The sequence below is a fragment of the Catharus ustulatus genome, chromosome 6, assembly GCF_009819885.2.
Source record: "Catharus ustulatus isolate bCatUst1 chromosome 6, bCatUst1.pri.v2, whole genome shotgun sequence".
NCBI lineage: Eukaryota > Metazoa > Chordata > Aves > Passeriformes > Turdidae > Catharus > Catharus ustulatus.
Window position 1 is genome coordinate 60,545,964 of NC_046226.1, and position 15,347 is coordinate 60,561,310.

Sequence of the window (15,347 nt, forward strand, 5' to 3'; positions counted from 1 at the left end):
ACCTGTGAAATGACTTGATAAAAGAAGAATTTTGAAGTCTAAGAGCTTCAAGTGGAAGATGCAAAAGACACGCAGACAGTCAGAAAATCATAAAGTTCCTTGGTGTTACAGCTTCACCTTTGTTCCTGGGTTATGTCTACGTGCCTTTTTTGATTTCAGATTTAAATCCATGTCCCAGGGTTTAATAAAGGAGACAAAAAAAAAAAAAAAAGGTCTATTTTCTCAGAATTGTTTCCACCAAAGTGCTACAAATTCTGAGGTGGGTGTTGGTCGCTGGAGATGTCACTGCTCAAGATGAGCAATAACTTATGCCCCAGAGTGACTCTAAGTACATTTGCCCAGCTGAAGGCAGGTTCAGTGGGCAGCCACTTATTTCTGTGTAAAATTACTGTGCTCATATAAATGAGCACTAAACATTACTACCTGGAGTGCCTGGAGGAGGGAAGGACATTAGAAAGTACCTGTTATCACCCAGTAGTCTCTAGTTGATTCCGAGACATCAAGGTTTGGATACTCCAAAGCTTTAAAAATAGAAGATTAAATTATGTCATAACATTCCAACATCTTACACATCATGCATCCCAAAACTGGCTACCTGGACAGCAATAAATAAAATTGAACTATGGCCCAAGAGGAGATCTACAGCACCATTTTCAGGGCTACAATTTCTCTTCTGTCTGAAAAAGAGCACCAAGTGTAATCAGAAGCAGCACTGCCATACAAAGTAGAACATATATCTCCTGTTGCCAAAACACTGGCTGGGACAGAGTCTGGGATGAAGCCCAGAAATGCCCAGAACCAAGAAGAATAAGTAATAGGTGTTGCATTCATCTCTGCTGCTTTCTCCACTGCAGAAAACCAGATGAGATTCCATGATGGTTCTGTGATTAATCCCTGTATAGCCCAGACCACAGTTTTAGCCTAAAACAATATGAAAATCTACCAGGATCAGACTCCACATGGATTGCAAGTGAGACTAACAAAACTGTGAGCACACCTTGCAGTGTGGTGCCCTCTCACTGAGCACAGTTTAAGGCATTACTACCCATATGTGTCTGCATCTGTGAGAAACTGATATCTGCTGTTGTGATGCCTTTTGTTAGCTCCTCCATCTCCAAAGTGCACTAGGCTGTAAAGCTCAACATGCTGCTGATTCACTACACAGCTCAGAGTTTGCTCAACAGATTAATGCCAGGAACTTAATTCAGAAAACATCCATGCTCTGCTCGTTGATAGGCTGCTACTGAGTCACCTTGATTTTTAAACCCCAAAGTGGTTCAGAATAGTAAACATTGTAAAGGGTTTGATTATGCACAGTAGCTGCTTCTGAGGAGCATTTCACAGCGTGCCCTGAGCTGAGCGTTTCCACCACAGACTGCAGCGGCTCTGGAGGAGCCTACTGGGAAATAACATGCTTGGAGAACAACCTCAATATTTGTTTGATAAACTGAGACAACTACACTGCCACACGAATAAGCATCAAACACTCTTCAAAGGAAACATTTTCCAGACACACTATCAGTCTGGAGCCGTAAACACTGCGCGCGCATTAAATTCATGAGTTTGCAGCACAGCTGCTGCACTGGGATTAAAACCAAGAGCTCCAAAATGAAATATAAGCCATTAGTTGTTAAAGAAACACTAGCTAAAGACTTTATCAGCTCTGTTCATCATGTGTGGGGATCAGCAGAGAGCTGCAGTACCACACAGGACTGGCTGTGTAACAAATGGCTCCTGACTACCAAGAATATCCTGTACTGCCTTTGTGAGAGGCACCACAGCCCTCTCCATCAAAACTTCCTCCTGCTTGCTCCTTGTGCTCCTGGATGGCCCATGAAGACGTGTCCTGGGCACAGGGCATCCAGCAGCCATCAGAAAGGAGCCTGGCTGATGAGGAATGGGGACATCCCTTCCAGGTCCATGACCACACCCTTTATCGCAGCCTCTCTCTCTGCCTCCCTTTACCTGTGGAAAAAGTCCATGAAAACACAAGCCCACCTTGAGATGTGTCTCCTACCCTGTGATGGAAACTCTAATTCCAAAGTGCACCAACACAGTGCAAGAACTTAGAGGGCAGTGTCACTCATTTGTTTTGAAACATCATAATTTGATAGGTAGTGCCTCAAGAACAGCACATAAACCTCCTTTCCCAAAGATTTGCACAGTCCCCTAAGTTAGCTGTGAAAAGAAAAGCTCAGAAAGCTTACTGTGCAAAATGAGGAATTGCACCATGTCATTTCCCTGCTGTTGGGCTGTTTGCAACCAAAATGGACTGACCAAAAAAAAAAAGAAAAAGAAAAAAATTTTTGTTTTCCTCAGTGCTTTCCAAGAGTCTGCCTCTACACTGATGCACCCAGCATGTCCCTGTCTCTTCTCACTCCCAGCAAACACAGAACTCCAGTCTGTAGTGAGCTTAATTTCACACATCACATTAACAAGCAGATTAAACAGAAATCCCCATAATCAGGTGCCTTGTCCCCTTAATAATTTTAAAGAAATTAGCACGCCGAGTCAGAGAGCACCACATAGGCTGCCCACACAATTGTACCTCAGAGCTCTCATAGCAACTGGAATGCAAGAAAACTATTGATGCCAAAGTGCTCAGAACACATGTAAACTGAGGATACAGGGTTTTTTAAATTTTATTAATTATTTTATTATTTAATTATATCTGGTTTTCCTTAGTTTTTTTTGCCAGTGTTGCTAGCAGCCAAAATAAACACTGAACCCATAAATAATTAAAAATAGTCATCTAATCCCCTCCCCCCCCTTTTTTTTTAACAAAATACAGTCTTAAAAGTAGCTAGAAAAGCTACCCTGAGCTTGACAACAAAGCCAAATTCTGGTGCTGGCTAATCTTGATGCTGGGAAGCACATACTTACATTCAGCAATGGTGAGAGGTGGGTAGGTGAGGTAGAAACCCACCAGCTCAGCTGACAGCTGATTAAGAAGGTTGCTGGAAATGGTGCCATTTAGAGTTGTGCTTTGATTTTTCACCACATAAAACAGAGTGACAGCTTGGGAGACATTGGAGGTGTTCAAAATCTGAAACAGAGGCAAAAAAATAATGTGTTGCTGTGGTTCAGCTCATTAAAAAAAAAATTTAAAACACCAAGGCAGTGCAAAGAAACTGAGGAAATGTTAACCTGAAGAATGGATTAGCTACATCTCATCATCTCATTCAACTCTACTTGTGTGATACTTTAATCCCTGCTTTAGCACTCACAGGGCTCCTGGAGGACAGCAGCAGGCAGAAATAAATGGTGCAGTCAGGACTGAAAATGTTTTCTCCTGTTTTTAACAGGAAATGTGGGATGAGGGAGAGGATTCTTAGCAGAAAAATCACCCAGTGCTTGATGCAGAGAAATTGTCCTGTTTATCTTGCTGTATCTGCTGCCTTCCTACTGTTGGTTTCTAGACCCACACATTTTCCATATGAAATTAAGGGATAGAATGTCTTTCTGTTCCTATCACTATAAGAATCCTTGCTCTCCTCCCCACTCTAGCTCAGTGCCAATCTCTTCGTGAGCCCAAATTTGAATACTACATTTTGAGGACCAATTCCATTTGGCAAGTACTGGATGAGATTCTGAAATATCAGGAACAAAACCCACATATTTTCTTGGAAAACTTATGCCCAGGGGCAAGGGGAATGGGGTTATTTGGCTACTGATAGGTAGGCCTGACAGTATTCATTAATGTTATTTAAATACCCCATTTTTATGGATTGGATCACCAAGTTAAAAGAAAAAATCATGGTATTAAAAAAAGTATCAGGAGAGTCTAAGGTCAGACCAAGATCCACCTAGCCAATGGCTGGAGCAGAGGGTTGGAGAATTAGCACAGGACAAGAGGAATAAATGGTTTTCAACAGTGTAAGATTAGCCTACAGCTTTGTCAGAGCCATAAATCATGCCTGAGTTTAAAAAAGGGTTGATGACTTTTTATTCTGTATCTTTGGCCAAATGTTTTTTGTCATTTCCATATTTTTTTCTCTAGTTGCATCTGGATATCTTTATCACACAGTGTTTGAAAGGATGCTTCTTTTATTTAAATTTGAGTGGTTCTGTTATGGGAATCTCCAAGTGACCACTCCTGACTCACTACAGCCCTCATGGCTGGAGAACCAAGGCAAATTTAATTTCTCCTTGCATGGAAGATGCTTCATGCCTTTTACTCACCTCTCCTCTCCTAGGGCAGCAATGCCTTTTCTGAACTGGCTCTGCATGCTCCAGAACTGTTCCCCAGTTTTCAATTCATCTAAAGCCCTCACACAGTGTTTTGTTGCACTGACTTAGTCTTTTGCATGATACTGGTATAACTTCAGAAAAATTGATCATGAAGATCACTCCCCTGAGCCTCTTGCTTCCCAGCTTACATGTTGCCTCCAGGACCTCCATCCTATCTTTTTTTTAAATTGGCAATACCCACAAAAATAGCCACTACCTTCTTCTAGGGCTCCTTCCAAAATTGCTTAGGTGCTTTGTGACATCTTCCACTTCCACCACAAGCAAATTAGCCACCATGAAGTTGCCCTCAGTGCCACAGGTCCAGCTATTGAAAAGGTGTGCAAAAATCAGGCCCTTGGTGGTGAATTTGTGCCTGTGAGTATGAAACTGAAATGCATACCAAGGGAAAGAAATCTATTCCATTATTTCATCTTTATACCTGAATAGCCTCACTGAAAGCAACTAATGTGTCAGAATAACATGTTCACTAAAGACATAAATCTGGCAGACTGTGTTTTTATACTTGGAATTTCATTTATATGACTGAACTGCAAACAGCAAAACTCCAATTCATGAGGAGCAACAGCCTTCTATAAATCATGCATTTATAGGTTTTCCTGCAATGCATAAAACAATCTTTTTGCAGATGAAAACACAAACTTCTTTCCACAGTGGCAAGCAAAGGCACTGTGTTGGAATAAAAACATACCCATGGCAAAGGATAACCAGGAGGGTTTGGCAACAGGCACTGGCAAAGCACTCAGCACTGTACCTGAACAGTTAAGTTGTTGCTGGTGTTTAGGACCTTCCTTTCAGCATCCTGAAATGCTCTCTGGAGCCGCTGTTCCATGGTCTGGACAAATTTGCATGACTGAATATTGTCTGTTTGACCCACAAACTGCAGCTCTGGAAAAACGAAGGCATTAGCATGTGTACAAAGTATTCTTCATTGCAGCACCAAGAACACAATTATCAATTTACACATTAAGCAGGTGAAAATAATGCCACTTCAGGATCTGCACTAAATTAGCCTTAATTAAGACAAAATGTGGGAATTAAATTGCATTATTAGAGCTGATACTTTCCACAAACAAATGGAGATTGCTTCTGCAATGATATATAAGATGGTAGGGCCTGCTCACTGTGCATGTACTTGCTCAGAGCCAGGCAGTAAGCAAAGTCATTCCAAAAGACAAGTTACAATCTTAAATCTTGCAGGTCATTTGGTGCTGCAAAATATAATCAATCATAATTCAATATCATTCTGGTTTATTTTCACTCTAGGAAAAATGTACTTAACTTCAACTGCCATGTGTATACAAACACTGTAAGCACACATGAGAAATATTTATTTATTTATTATATTTATTTAACACATCTTTTTCAGAGCACTCTGCCCTCTCCTAGTTTACAGTGCCCTGCAACTACTCTGTACAGATGTTTGCTGTCACCTCCCTTTTTGGGACAACCTAAAAAAAGAGACCAGACCAAATTAAGGGACTAAAAAGCAGTTTTCATTCATTCATTTATTTATTTATTATCTAATATTTATTTATTACCTAATATTTATTTATTTATTATCTAACATTTCTTTATTTAATATCTAATATTTATTTATTTATTATCAAATATTTATTTATTTATTGTCTAATATTTATTTTTTATTTATTATCTAATATTGATTAGAGAGCCTTCAGGTACATTTGGGGCAGACAAAGCCCCCCAGGGCCTACACGCCAGAAATGGACAACAGGTCAGGGGTTTTCACACTTTTATAAGTTTGGTCCATTTGCATATTGGGGGTTAATCTCCCAATTACATCTTCAGGTAATGAAGTCATTTACCCCAAGTCTGCTCTCCCCCAACTCACTTTGTTTACATTTCTGGGGCCTGAGGCAGTGAAGTGTCCTTGATTCCCAGGCTAGAGAGGAATTTTTGTGCCTGACCAAACTGGGAGAACAGCAGCTAACACTCTGTATGGAGTTTAGAGTTATGCACTCAAGAATTGCAGGATTACAAATACGTGGAAAATACAGAAGCTGAAACCCTAAGGCATCACTGCCACAGCAGTGTCCAGGCCCTGGCAGCAGAGCACTGGGAAGGACAGGGGTTCCCAAAGGAAAGCAGCACCTGAACCCAAGCAGCAGTGCCCCAGAGAGCCCCTGGGCACTGATCCATGGCCACACACCCAGATCAGACAGGGATCCCAGGCAGGTATCCCAGCCCAATCAGGGAATCCCAGTCCAGGCAAGATATCCCAGTCCAGACAGGATATCCCAGACAGGTTTTCCCAGGCAAGTATCCCAGTCCAAGCAGGGTATCCCAGACAGGTATCCCAGCCCATGCAGGATATGCCAGCCCAAGCAGAGTTTCCCAGGCATGTATCCCAGCCCAGTCAGGGCATCTCAGCTCAGGCAGGCTATCCCAGCCCAAAAAGGGTATCCCAGCCTAGGCAGGTATCCCAGACAGCCTACCCCAGCCCAGACAGGATATCCCAGTCCAGTCAGAGTATCCCAGCCCAGTCAGGATATCCCAGCCCAGGCAGGGTATCCCAGGCAGGTATCCCAGCTCAGGTAGAGTATCCCAGCCCAGACAGCCTATCCCAGCCCAATCAGGGTATCCCAGCCCAAAGAGGGTATTCCAGGCAGGTATCCCAGCCCAAACAGGGTATCCCAGCCCAAACAGGGTGTCCATCCCAGCCCAGGCAGGACAATCCTCACTCACCTGTCTTCAGCTGGAAGTGGTAGGCAGGCAGGGGCTGCCAGGGCAGGGCCAGGGCCACCAGTGCCTGCAGGTGTGGCACGTGCTGCCTCATGTCTGCTGTGGCATTGCCAATGCCATAGGCCAGCAGCCTTTCTGTGACAGCAGCTGGTGTGAAAACCATTCTGCCCCATTTGACATAGTAGCCAACCGTGAGGTTGCTCGACTGCTCCAGCACTTCAACCTAAAACACACAGGGAATCACGGTTTTTTATAATTTTGCTTGCAGTTCAGCCACTGTTTGGTGGGGTTTCTCACCCTGAGTGTGTGCCCCTTGCAGGGTTTTTTCCTGTAATCCCTTACACACCCTGTGGGATCAGCTAGTGCCATACCAGACATGGTATTAGCAGAACTGCTCAGAGAGTTTTAGGCTCAGCTCATGCAGTATGAAGGGGTGCAGGACTGCAAACCTTCATTCATGCACAGATACTGGAACATTTTACATATGCATGGAAAAACAGAGAGCTTCCAGCTCCTACTCCATGCCTAAATTCACAGCGTGTTTCTGCCATTGCAGGTTTGCAGACAGATTTTTGAAAGACAAGTTTCCAATATTTGATTGGGCTATCTCTTATCTCCTGTGCTGTCCAAGATAGTTAAATCTATGGATGGACCTATACAAGTGGAAATGCCAAACCACAGGAATGAACACACTGTGAGTCAAAACATGAGCTGAGTTTTACCTCCAAATTCTGTATTTTCCAAAAAAGTTTTAGCCCTGGAACTGGTCCTCCTCACTAAGTTTTAGCTGGTTTCCTGTGTTAGAAGGCAGCTCCCCTCAAGTTTGCAAAAAGGCAGGGGACTAAACCTGGCAGTTTTTATTGCTGCTGCCAAGGAGCACGCAATTCCCAAACCAGCTGACACCCTCCACACTTGCAGCAATAAAGCATCAGCACCGAAGTCAACTTGACGACCTCTGTTTCAAGAAAAAATGCTTTTTTGTTTCCCAGAGGCTTGGTGAGTGCCTGATAAATATATAGACTCCTAACAGCCATGGACCCCACACAAATCCCAGACTGAGGGAAGCTGTGCTCCAAGGAAAAGGGCCCTGGCAGCCCACCTGAGCCTGCTCTCACACACAGCAGTGCAGAGGTTCATGCAATTTAGCTGTGAAGTGATGAACACATCACCTCCAGTTATTTTCAATAAAACAGGCTCTCTCCCTGCTCGGGATTGTTGTCCCTGTGAAATTGCACCTGTCAGGTGCTGGGTTTTCCAAGCAGGGAGGGAGCTGGCAGAGGTGACATCCCATTGCTCTGGCCATTGATCCAGGCTGAGCACAGCAGCACCCAGCTGCCCCTGAGCAGAAGTCACTCCTGAGCTGCAGGGGGAAGAGGAAAATGCTGTCACTAGACATTTCCCAGAGCACACCAAAAAGAAGCTTGCATCTCTCTCTTCTTCTTCATCAAATTAACTGCTAAAAGCTTTGGAGTATTCCTTATATTTTTAGAGACCAGAGTGGGTGCCACCTTGGCTGCTCTCCATAGGAAAATCTCAGTGCTCCTTTCCAAGAGGCTTCCTGCATCCAGAGGCAGCACTGGAGCTGCAGCCAGCTGCAGTTCTTTGGTGGGAGAGCTGTTTTGGTGAAATCAAGCCTGGCAAGCCCAGCACACCTACCTGAGCGCTGACATTCTGGTTGAAAGCTTGTCTCAGCACCTGGTTGAGGCCTTTTCTCACACTCTCCCTGAAGGCATTGCTGATCATCATCCTCCTGGTGTTCAGAAACAGAACTGTGGAGCAACAAAAGCCACAGGGGTGGTTTGAGACATCACCATGCTCCTCTTTGCTTTCTTTAATTGTTTTACATCGAGCTGGCTGTGCAGGGATTATCAAAGCTGCAGCCTGGATTAGCAGCAGCTCCAAAGACAAGAACTGAGGGGCTCAGCAGCTCCTGAATTCCCTATTCATCCCATGGCAATAGCCCATTGTTTCCATATTTCCAGAGCAAGGTCTAACAAATGCAATTTCTTTAGCAGCAGCAGCAAGTCTTTGCCAGGCAAAGACACTCTCTGCCTGAGGACAGGCTGGCACAGCATTCCCAGGAGGCTGAGCCAGAGTTTCTCATCCTCATGGCCACAGCTATGTAAAAGAAATCTGCTGCTCCACTGTTACGATTATTTTCTGTTTAGGAAGCATCTGTATGCTTTCTTTAATAAACCTATTGCTATCCTCTTCTTTTTCCCTTGTAATTTGCAGGAAGACTTTTATAGCTGTGCTTGAGTACTTTCAGTCATAAACTGTACACATGCTCCTTCTATCTTTAGAAATAGCTGTTGTACTCATCACACTACTGATGGGGATATTCAGCAGCTAACAAACACACATTAGGTCCAAAAGCTGCTTATTTCACTGCAGCCTGTATCATGCAAGGTCACAGACTCTTTTCTCTTTAGCTATTCTTTATATCTCCAAGACACACACATGTTCTGGTGCTGTGCTGCCACAAGCAGTCCATGAAAAGCCTGGGCAAGGTTCTTCTCCAGGTCACTTGGGTTTAGAGCTCTTACAGCTAAGGAGAACACAGCCAGAGCCAGAAGTAGCACTGTTCACATAGAAAACTCAAAATCCTCCCATTTTGAAGTGTGCGGGCACCAAACCATTCCTGTCTGGGGCTGTCCCTCCACACAGGTAGTCCTGCAGTGACCCCTGAACTTCACACCACTAGATCTCACTACTTCATTTGTCACATTCACGTTAAAACCCAGGCCACGAGCAAAGCCAACGCCGTTCCCATCCAACATCCCCGCTCGCACCCATGCGGCTCAGATCAACCCCTGCTGCCCCACATCCCTTGACACCGGGGTGTGTTTCCCACACCCCTCAGGGAGCAGGAGAGCCCTTGAGCAGAGGCAGGGCTGGCTGCACGCACCTGTTTTCACCATCATGTTGGCGGAGAGGCGGCAATCCAGGGAGGGAGCTGCCGTCATGTTGGCGAAGGCGGCTGCTGCCGTGGTGCCGGGAGGAGCAGGGCTGGGCTCCACTGCAGAAGGGACAAGCCTAGGTGTTTTCGCTGACGCTGTAATAGATGTCAAAGCTGCTGTCATTGTCAGTGGGGATGGGGTTGGCCTTTGGGTGGTGTCTGATCTCGGGAACTCGTGGCTGTCAGTGCCTGCTGCTGTCTCTATCTGCCTCGGTGCGTGGGTTGTGGGTGCGAGTGTGGAAGCTGTGGCCGTGCTGCTCTTGGGGGTTATGGGCAGAGCTGGCGTGTCCAGAGGTGAGGCAGGCGTGTTCCTCGTTGCAAAAGGAAAATCTGCCTGTGTTCCTAGCGAGCTCAGATCCGATGTCAGTCTAGTGGCAGTGATGTTTTTTGTTAGTGTCGGTATCGGTGTGCTTAGAGCCATCACAGATGGCAAAGGTGTGTTTTCAGTGCCTAGAGAAAAGAAGGAAGAAGCTGGCACTGGTGAAGCTGGAGATGATTTTCTTGTTAGTGGTTTTGCTTCTGAAGTTTCTACTGTAGGTATTGCACCAGAAGATACTCCAGATAACACTGTAAGAACAGAATGGGTAAAGTTGGTTGTTGGCAAAAAAGGAGACTCTATCTGTGTTGGTGATGCATGGATAGAAGTTATGATGACTTGACTGCAGAGCACTGGCGGTAGGGGTTTGCAATGGGATGCCCTTGGCAGCTTCATTAGATATGTTACTGAGAGCTAGACTATGACTTGTAGCACTTGTGTCCCACTCCTCCCCACTGAAAGAGGCTGGATATTCATCAGCCATAACCAAATAACCAGGGAGTCTGCAAATTCTGGAAAACTCCCAGAACCAGTGTCTTCTCAGACAAAACTATTCAAGAGAGCTGAGCCAGAAGGCTTGGCTACAGGGAAGGGGGACTGGGCTGGCAGTGTGCTGAGGGTGGCACTGCTTCTGTTTGGGGCTGAAGCACTCAAGCTGTCAGGGAGCTGAAAAGCCAACACCAGTGCTGTGCCTAATGCTTCAGACAGTAATCCTTCCAGCATCACTTGTTTGGGATTCTAGAGAGCTGGGGAAAGCACCTGCAGCATTAACAGGAGCACATTTAAATGGAGAGGGGCTTTCTCATGTATGCTGCTAGGAACATCTCCAACAGGAAATGTTGAGGAAATCAGCAATGTTTTTAGCTGTGTTTCCATGCTTTTTTGCAGAGGCATTGTCAATGCAGTAGCAATGGATGAATACTGAACAGGAGATGTTTTCAGTGCAAATGCACCTACATCAAATTCTGAAAAGTTATTCTTTTCAGCAAAGGGTAAATTTGAAATGTTTTGACTATACAATGTATATGCATAGCTTGCTGAAGGGGTGGAGAAGAGGGGCTGCTGATTTGTACTAATTTTGTTTTGCAGACTTGACACAACCCAGTGTGGTGCATGGTACTCATCTTCTAATGGAAAAGTACTTGGAGCAAGTTCCCTTATTTCCATTTGGACTGGAGGTTTTACCGAAGGAATGCTAATGCCAGCTGCAGACAGCAAATGCTTTATTGGTCCACGTAGAAGCTGAAGTTACCACTTCAGGAAGGCTGACAGGATCTAAATTGCTTTCAGAGTCTGCATTCAAAATCCTGACGTGCCAGAACTGTGGCTGCCCATCACTGTTGTCAGGGAAACAAGTGATGGCAGCGTACCCCACGCTGGAGGCATGACATTGGCAAGTGGTTTTTTATCAACTGAATGCAAAGTCTGACCAAAGGTTGAATGATTTAAAGCTCTTGGAGATGAATATTCTGCAAGTGGGGTCTCAAGAGTGGGTACTTTGTCTTTCTGTCTTCATTTACAGTTGCATCTGAACTTCCTGCACCTCCAGATGCAGAATGTGCAGTCGCAAAAACAGTAGTGGCAGAAGTATTTGTGGCAGCAGGTTCAGGTTTTGAAAGACACTGGAAGTAATTAGTGACACTGCAGCTACATCAAGAGTCTTCATGGCCATCTCCAAAAGAGTGTGTAGTATCCTTGATCCTATGAGGCGTGTCCAGGCTTGGATATCTGGAGAAACTTTGGACAGCTGAGTTCCATAACGCAGAACATTATTAGTGTTAAAGTTCATGGACATCTTTGCTCTTGTGAAAGGCTGTTGAGCTGTCCTTGCCACAGGAAAGCCACCAGGATTTGGGAGAGCAGGGCAGAAGCAGCTGGGAGTCTGATGCTGTTTGCCTGCTAAGTTCCATCAGCCAGGCCTTGTGCACAAGTCTGATTCAGAGGCAGCAGCAGGAGGGATTTGCAGCCTGTCCTGGCTGGCTGCTGCCACTCTGGGACTGGAACTGGCTGTGTGTGCTGCCCCAGTAAACACCTCGTTTGTCTCAGTTAGCAAGGGAGACCTTGGGCTTGCTGGAGAGGAGTGTGTTGCATTTCTAAAGAGAAAATCTGTTTTGTTTCTAAATTCTCGTGCTGGCAGCGCTGCACTGCGGGTGTGCTTTGCATCTGGGATGAGTGATAATGGCAGGGAAAGGGAGGACGTGCTCTGTGCTGAGCTGGAGACCTCAGCCAGGCTCTGGGAGGCTGGTGACATGAAAGGTGCAGGGTTAGAGCCTGTAGTGCAATTAGTCAGTGCTGTGAAGGACTGGGGGTGACTCACTGGCAGCATTAGATGTGGAGTACCTGCAGCATGGAAGACTGACGTAGGAACCTCTGCTTTATCCTGAAAAACTGAGGGTGACAGACGAGTGGTACCACTCATTCTGCCAGTCAGTGCTGCCCTAAATGGCTCCAGCAGAAGAGATATTATACACTCTCTCATTAAGGAATTGTGACAAACTTTTGGAAGTTACTGTCAGGGGAGGCTGATGCATTTTTGACCCAGGAATATCAGAGTATACAGATGACAGAGAGGTCAATTCCAAAGGAAACCCTTTTCCCACTAACTCTGTGAAATGCATTGTTGTTGATCCAATGAAAAGCATGAACAAGTTGGGACCCTCTCTGTGGTTCACCACACTGGAATGCACCGTGCTTAGAGCACTATTCCTGCTTTCACTAACCTGTGGGCTAGCTGAATCTGTGCTGAAGAAACCTTCAGGATCTGCAGGCAAAGGCACTTGGATGGGCAGCACAGCTGGTTTAGAAAAGTTAATGGCATGAGGTGACTGAATTACCAATGAGGAGAATGATGGTGATGGAAGAACAGCAAGCATGCCAGATCCTGATGTGCTCTATTTGGAAATGGAGGGTGTTTTCTAATGGCACTGGCTGGGATGGCACAGCTGTGCTCAGATGTGTCCCTGGTGGTGTGGTGGGCAGTGTGGCAAACATACCAAGCTGAGGCAAACCTGTTAGAGCAGCTGTGTCATCTGCATCTGGAGAGGATGGCCTCAGAGGGGACTCGGCTGAGACCTCAGCAGCATCCTGGGGTGCACTGTTCCCACTGCCCTGATAGAGGGAGGGTGACAGGTGCATCTGCTCCAAAGTCCTGGCACGTGCTCCAGTCAGCGTTGTCCTGATCATCTGAAGCAAGTCTGCATTCTCCAAAGTCTGCCCCAGAGAAATGTCAGCTACTGAGGGAGTCTTAGTTTCCGTGGAAGGCCGTGTTGGTGATAGTATAGATCTCCAATTAGGAAAACTTCCTGTAGAAGGAGCATCACTGATATGCTGTTGCCTCATACCTGCAAAATAATAACTAAAATGAGCATATTCTTCCCCAAAATGAAGAGTTGTTGCTACAAATCCCAACACAAAATGCATCAAGTTTGGTAAAACAAGCAGAAGTTTTTGTTGTTGTTTTCAGAGTGCATAAAAATTCGGAGAAAGTTTACCCCAAAAAAAAAATCCCAAACGTGAAACCCAGTAAAAGGTTCAACACAACAGATTTAAAACCCCTCAACTAACAGAATAAGGAAAGCTGCCTAGGTTATACTATTCCAAAATCCTACTTTTGCCAGGGATGTCTCAACAAACTAAAAGACAGATTCTTAACCCTGGGACAGCTCTTGAGCTTACCACGAGTCACCCTGTGTCAAAATATTGTGTGAGGAGCTGGGTTTGGAAGCAGTGCAGAAGGGGTATGGGTTTTGAGAAGCAAGCTTCACTGCCCTGGCATGCAGTCTGCCATGGGAATAGAGTCAGCCCTGGCTGTGCTCCTGCAGGATGCATCTGGAGGTGCTCATCCTGCCAGCTCCAATAACGTGCGCAATTACGGGCACAAAAGGAAGAAAATAAAACAGGGATGAACAAGGGGAGAGGGGGGCAAGATCCAAAACAAATTAGGATATTAAACTCTCTTTTTGACATGTGCAGATGCACAACACATCATTTCAAACACCAGTTTACTCTGCATTCAGCACCACAGTGTCCCCAGGCTTTGTTTTCTTGAAATGATTACAGTTATTCTAAAATCACAGAATGGGAACGCTCACATTTGTACTAATTTAAAGATTGGGATTCACTCAAGAGTAAAATTTAAGGTGGTGGGGTTTGTTTTTTTCTTTTCCCTCACATCAAGACAATAGATCAAAACTCAGTCCTGGCACTGGGTACCACGCCAATCTGTGTCCCCTTGCATAGCCAAGCAGAGGGAAAACACAGACCCAAATCCTGGCCTCCAGCTGCAGCACATCTGGATCAGACAAGGGCATAAGGGTGTGGAAGACACATAAAATGGGCTGGACATTGGCTCCAGCCACCCATGACCCCAAGGGACAGCAGAACCAGCAGCATCAACTGGGATCAGCCCACATGGGCAGGAGCCAGCAGCAGGAGGCCTCACGGCACAAGGGAGGAAAATGGGCCATGTTACACCTATTTAAAGCTAAGTTTCTTTCTTTCTACAGTTTTCTTTCCTCCTAAGTTCCTACACCACCCATCATCCATATGCACAGGCCACAGCAGATTATTAGACCAGCTCCTTCAGGTTCCTGTGTGCACCCCACAGGAATGTGCTGGAATTATGTTCAGCATTTTCTCTCTCTTAAAAAAAAATTACACACACACACACAAAAAACAAAAACAAAAACAAACCAAAAAAAAAACAAAAAAAAACCCACAGGAAAACCAAAAAGGAAAACCCAAACCAATGAGAGATCTTCCATTTTATGCCTGCATTTGAGTTTTATTAAGCCATGGTGGAAAAGGGCCATTATTATCTCCATCATTGTGATGCAAGAATAAATATAATCTCCGGAAGCAATTTGGTTTCAGGAAGCAGCTCCAGAATGGGCAACAGAACAGAGCTCTGCCCTCCAAGCAACCAAAGAAGTGCCCAGGCCTTTCACCTGACACAGATGCACACAAGTGATCTGGAGAAAAGCAAAAGGAGGCAGCCACAGGGCTACCAATGGCAATGTGAGAACCCAGGGAGTTTGACCCACCAGGAGAGGTTTGCAGCACAGAAGGGACTCTCCTGTATTTGGGCCATGGCTGCTATGTGCCATCAGGGGACTGGAGAGT

General features: G+C 45.3%; 1 protein-coding gene across 4 annotated transcripts in view; it reads right to left on the reverse strand.

The window, feature by feature from the left end:
• The window catches only part of KIAA1549L (KIAA1549 like), a 126,066-nt gene that overhangs the window by 57,783 nt on the left and 52,936 nt on the right, over positions 1-15,347 (reverse strand). For 3 of the 4 annotated variants that reach the window (XM_033061476.2, XM_033061477.1, XM_033061478.1), the window contains exons 2-8: positions 13,235-13,567; positions 9,860-10,477; positions 8,608-8,720; positions 6,955-7,174; positions 5,003-5,136; positions 2,884-3,046; positions 462-521 (exon numbers count right to left, since the gene is read on the reverse strand). In XM_033061476.2, the coding sequence (XP_032917367.1) occupies positions 462-521; positions 2,884-3,046; positions 5,003-5,136; positions 6,955-7,174; positions 8,608-8,720; positions 9,860-10,477; positions 13,235-13,567 (1,641 nt within the window). The remainder of the gene's footprint in view (positions 1-461; positions 522-2,883; positions 3,047-5,002; positions 5,137-6,954; positions 7,175-8,607; positions 8,721-9,859; positions 10,478-13,234; positions 13,568-15,347) is intronic. The other variant, XM_033061479.2, reaches the window with a different exon arrangement.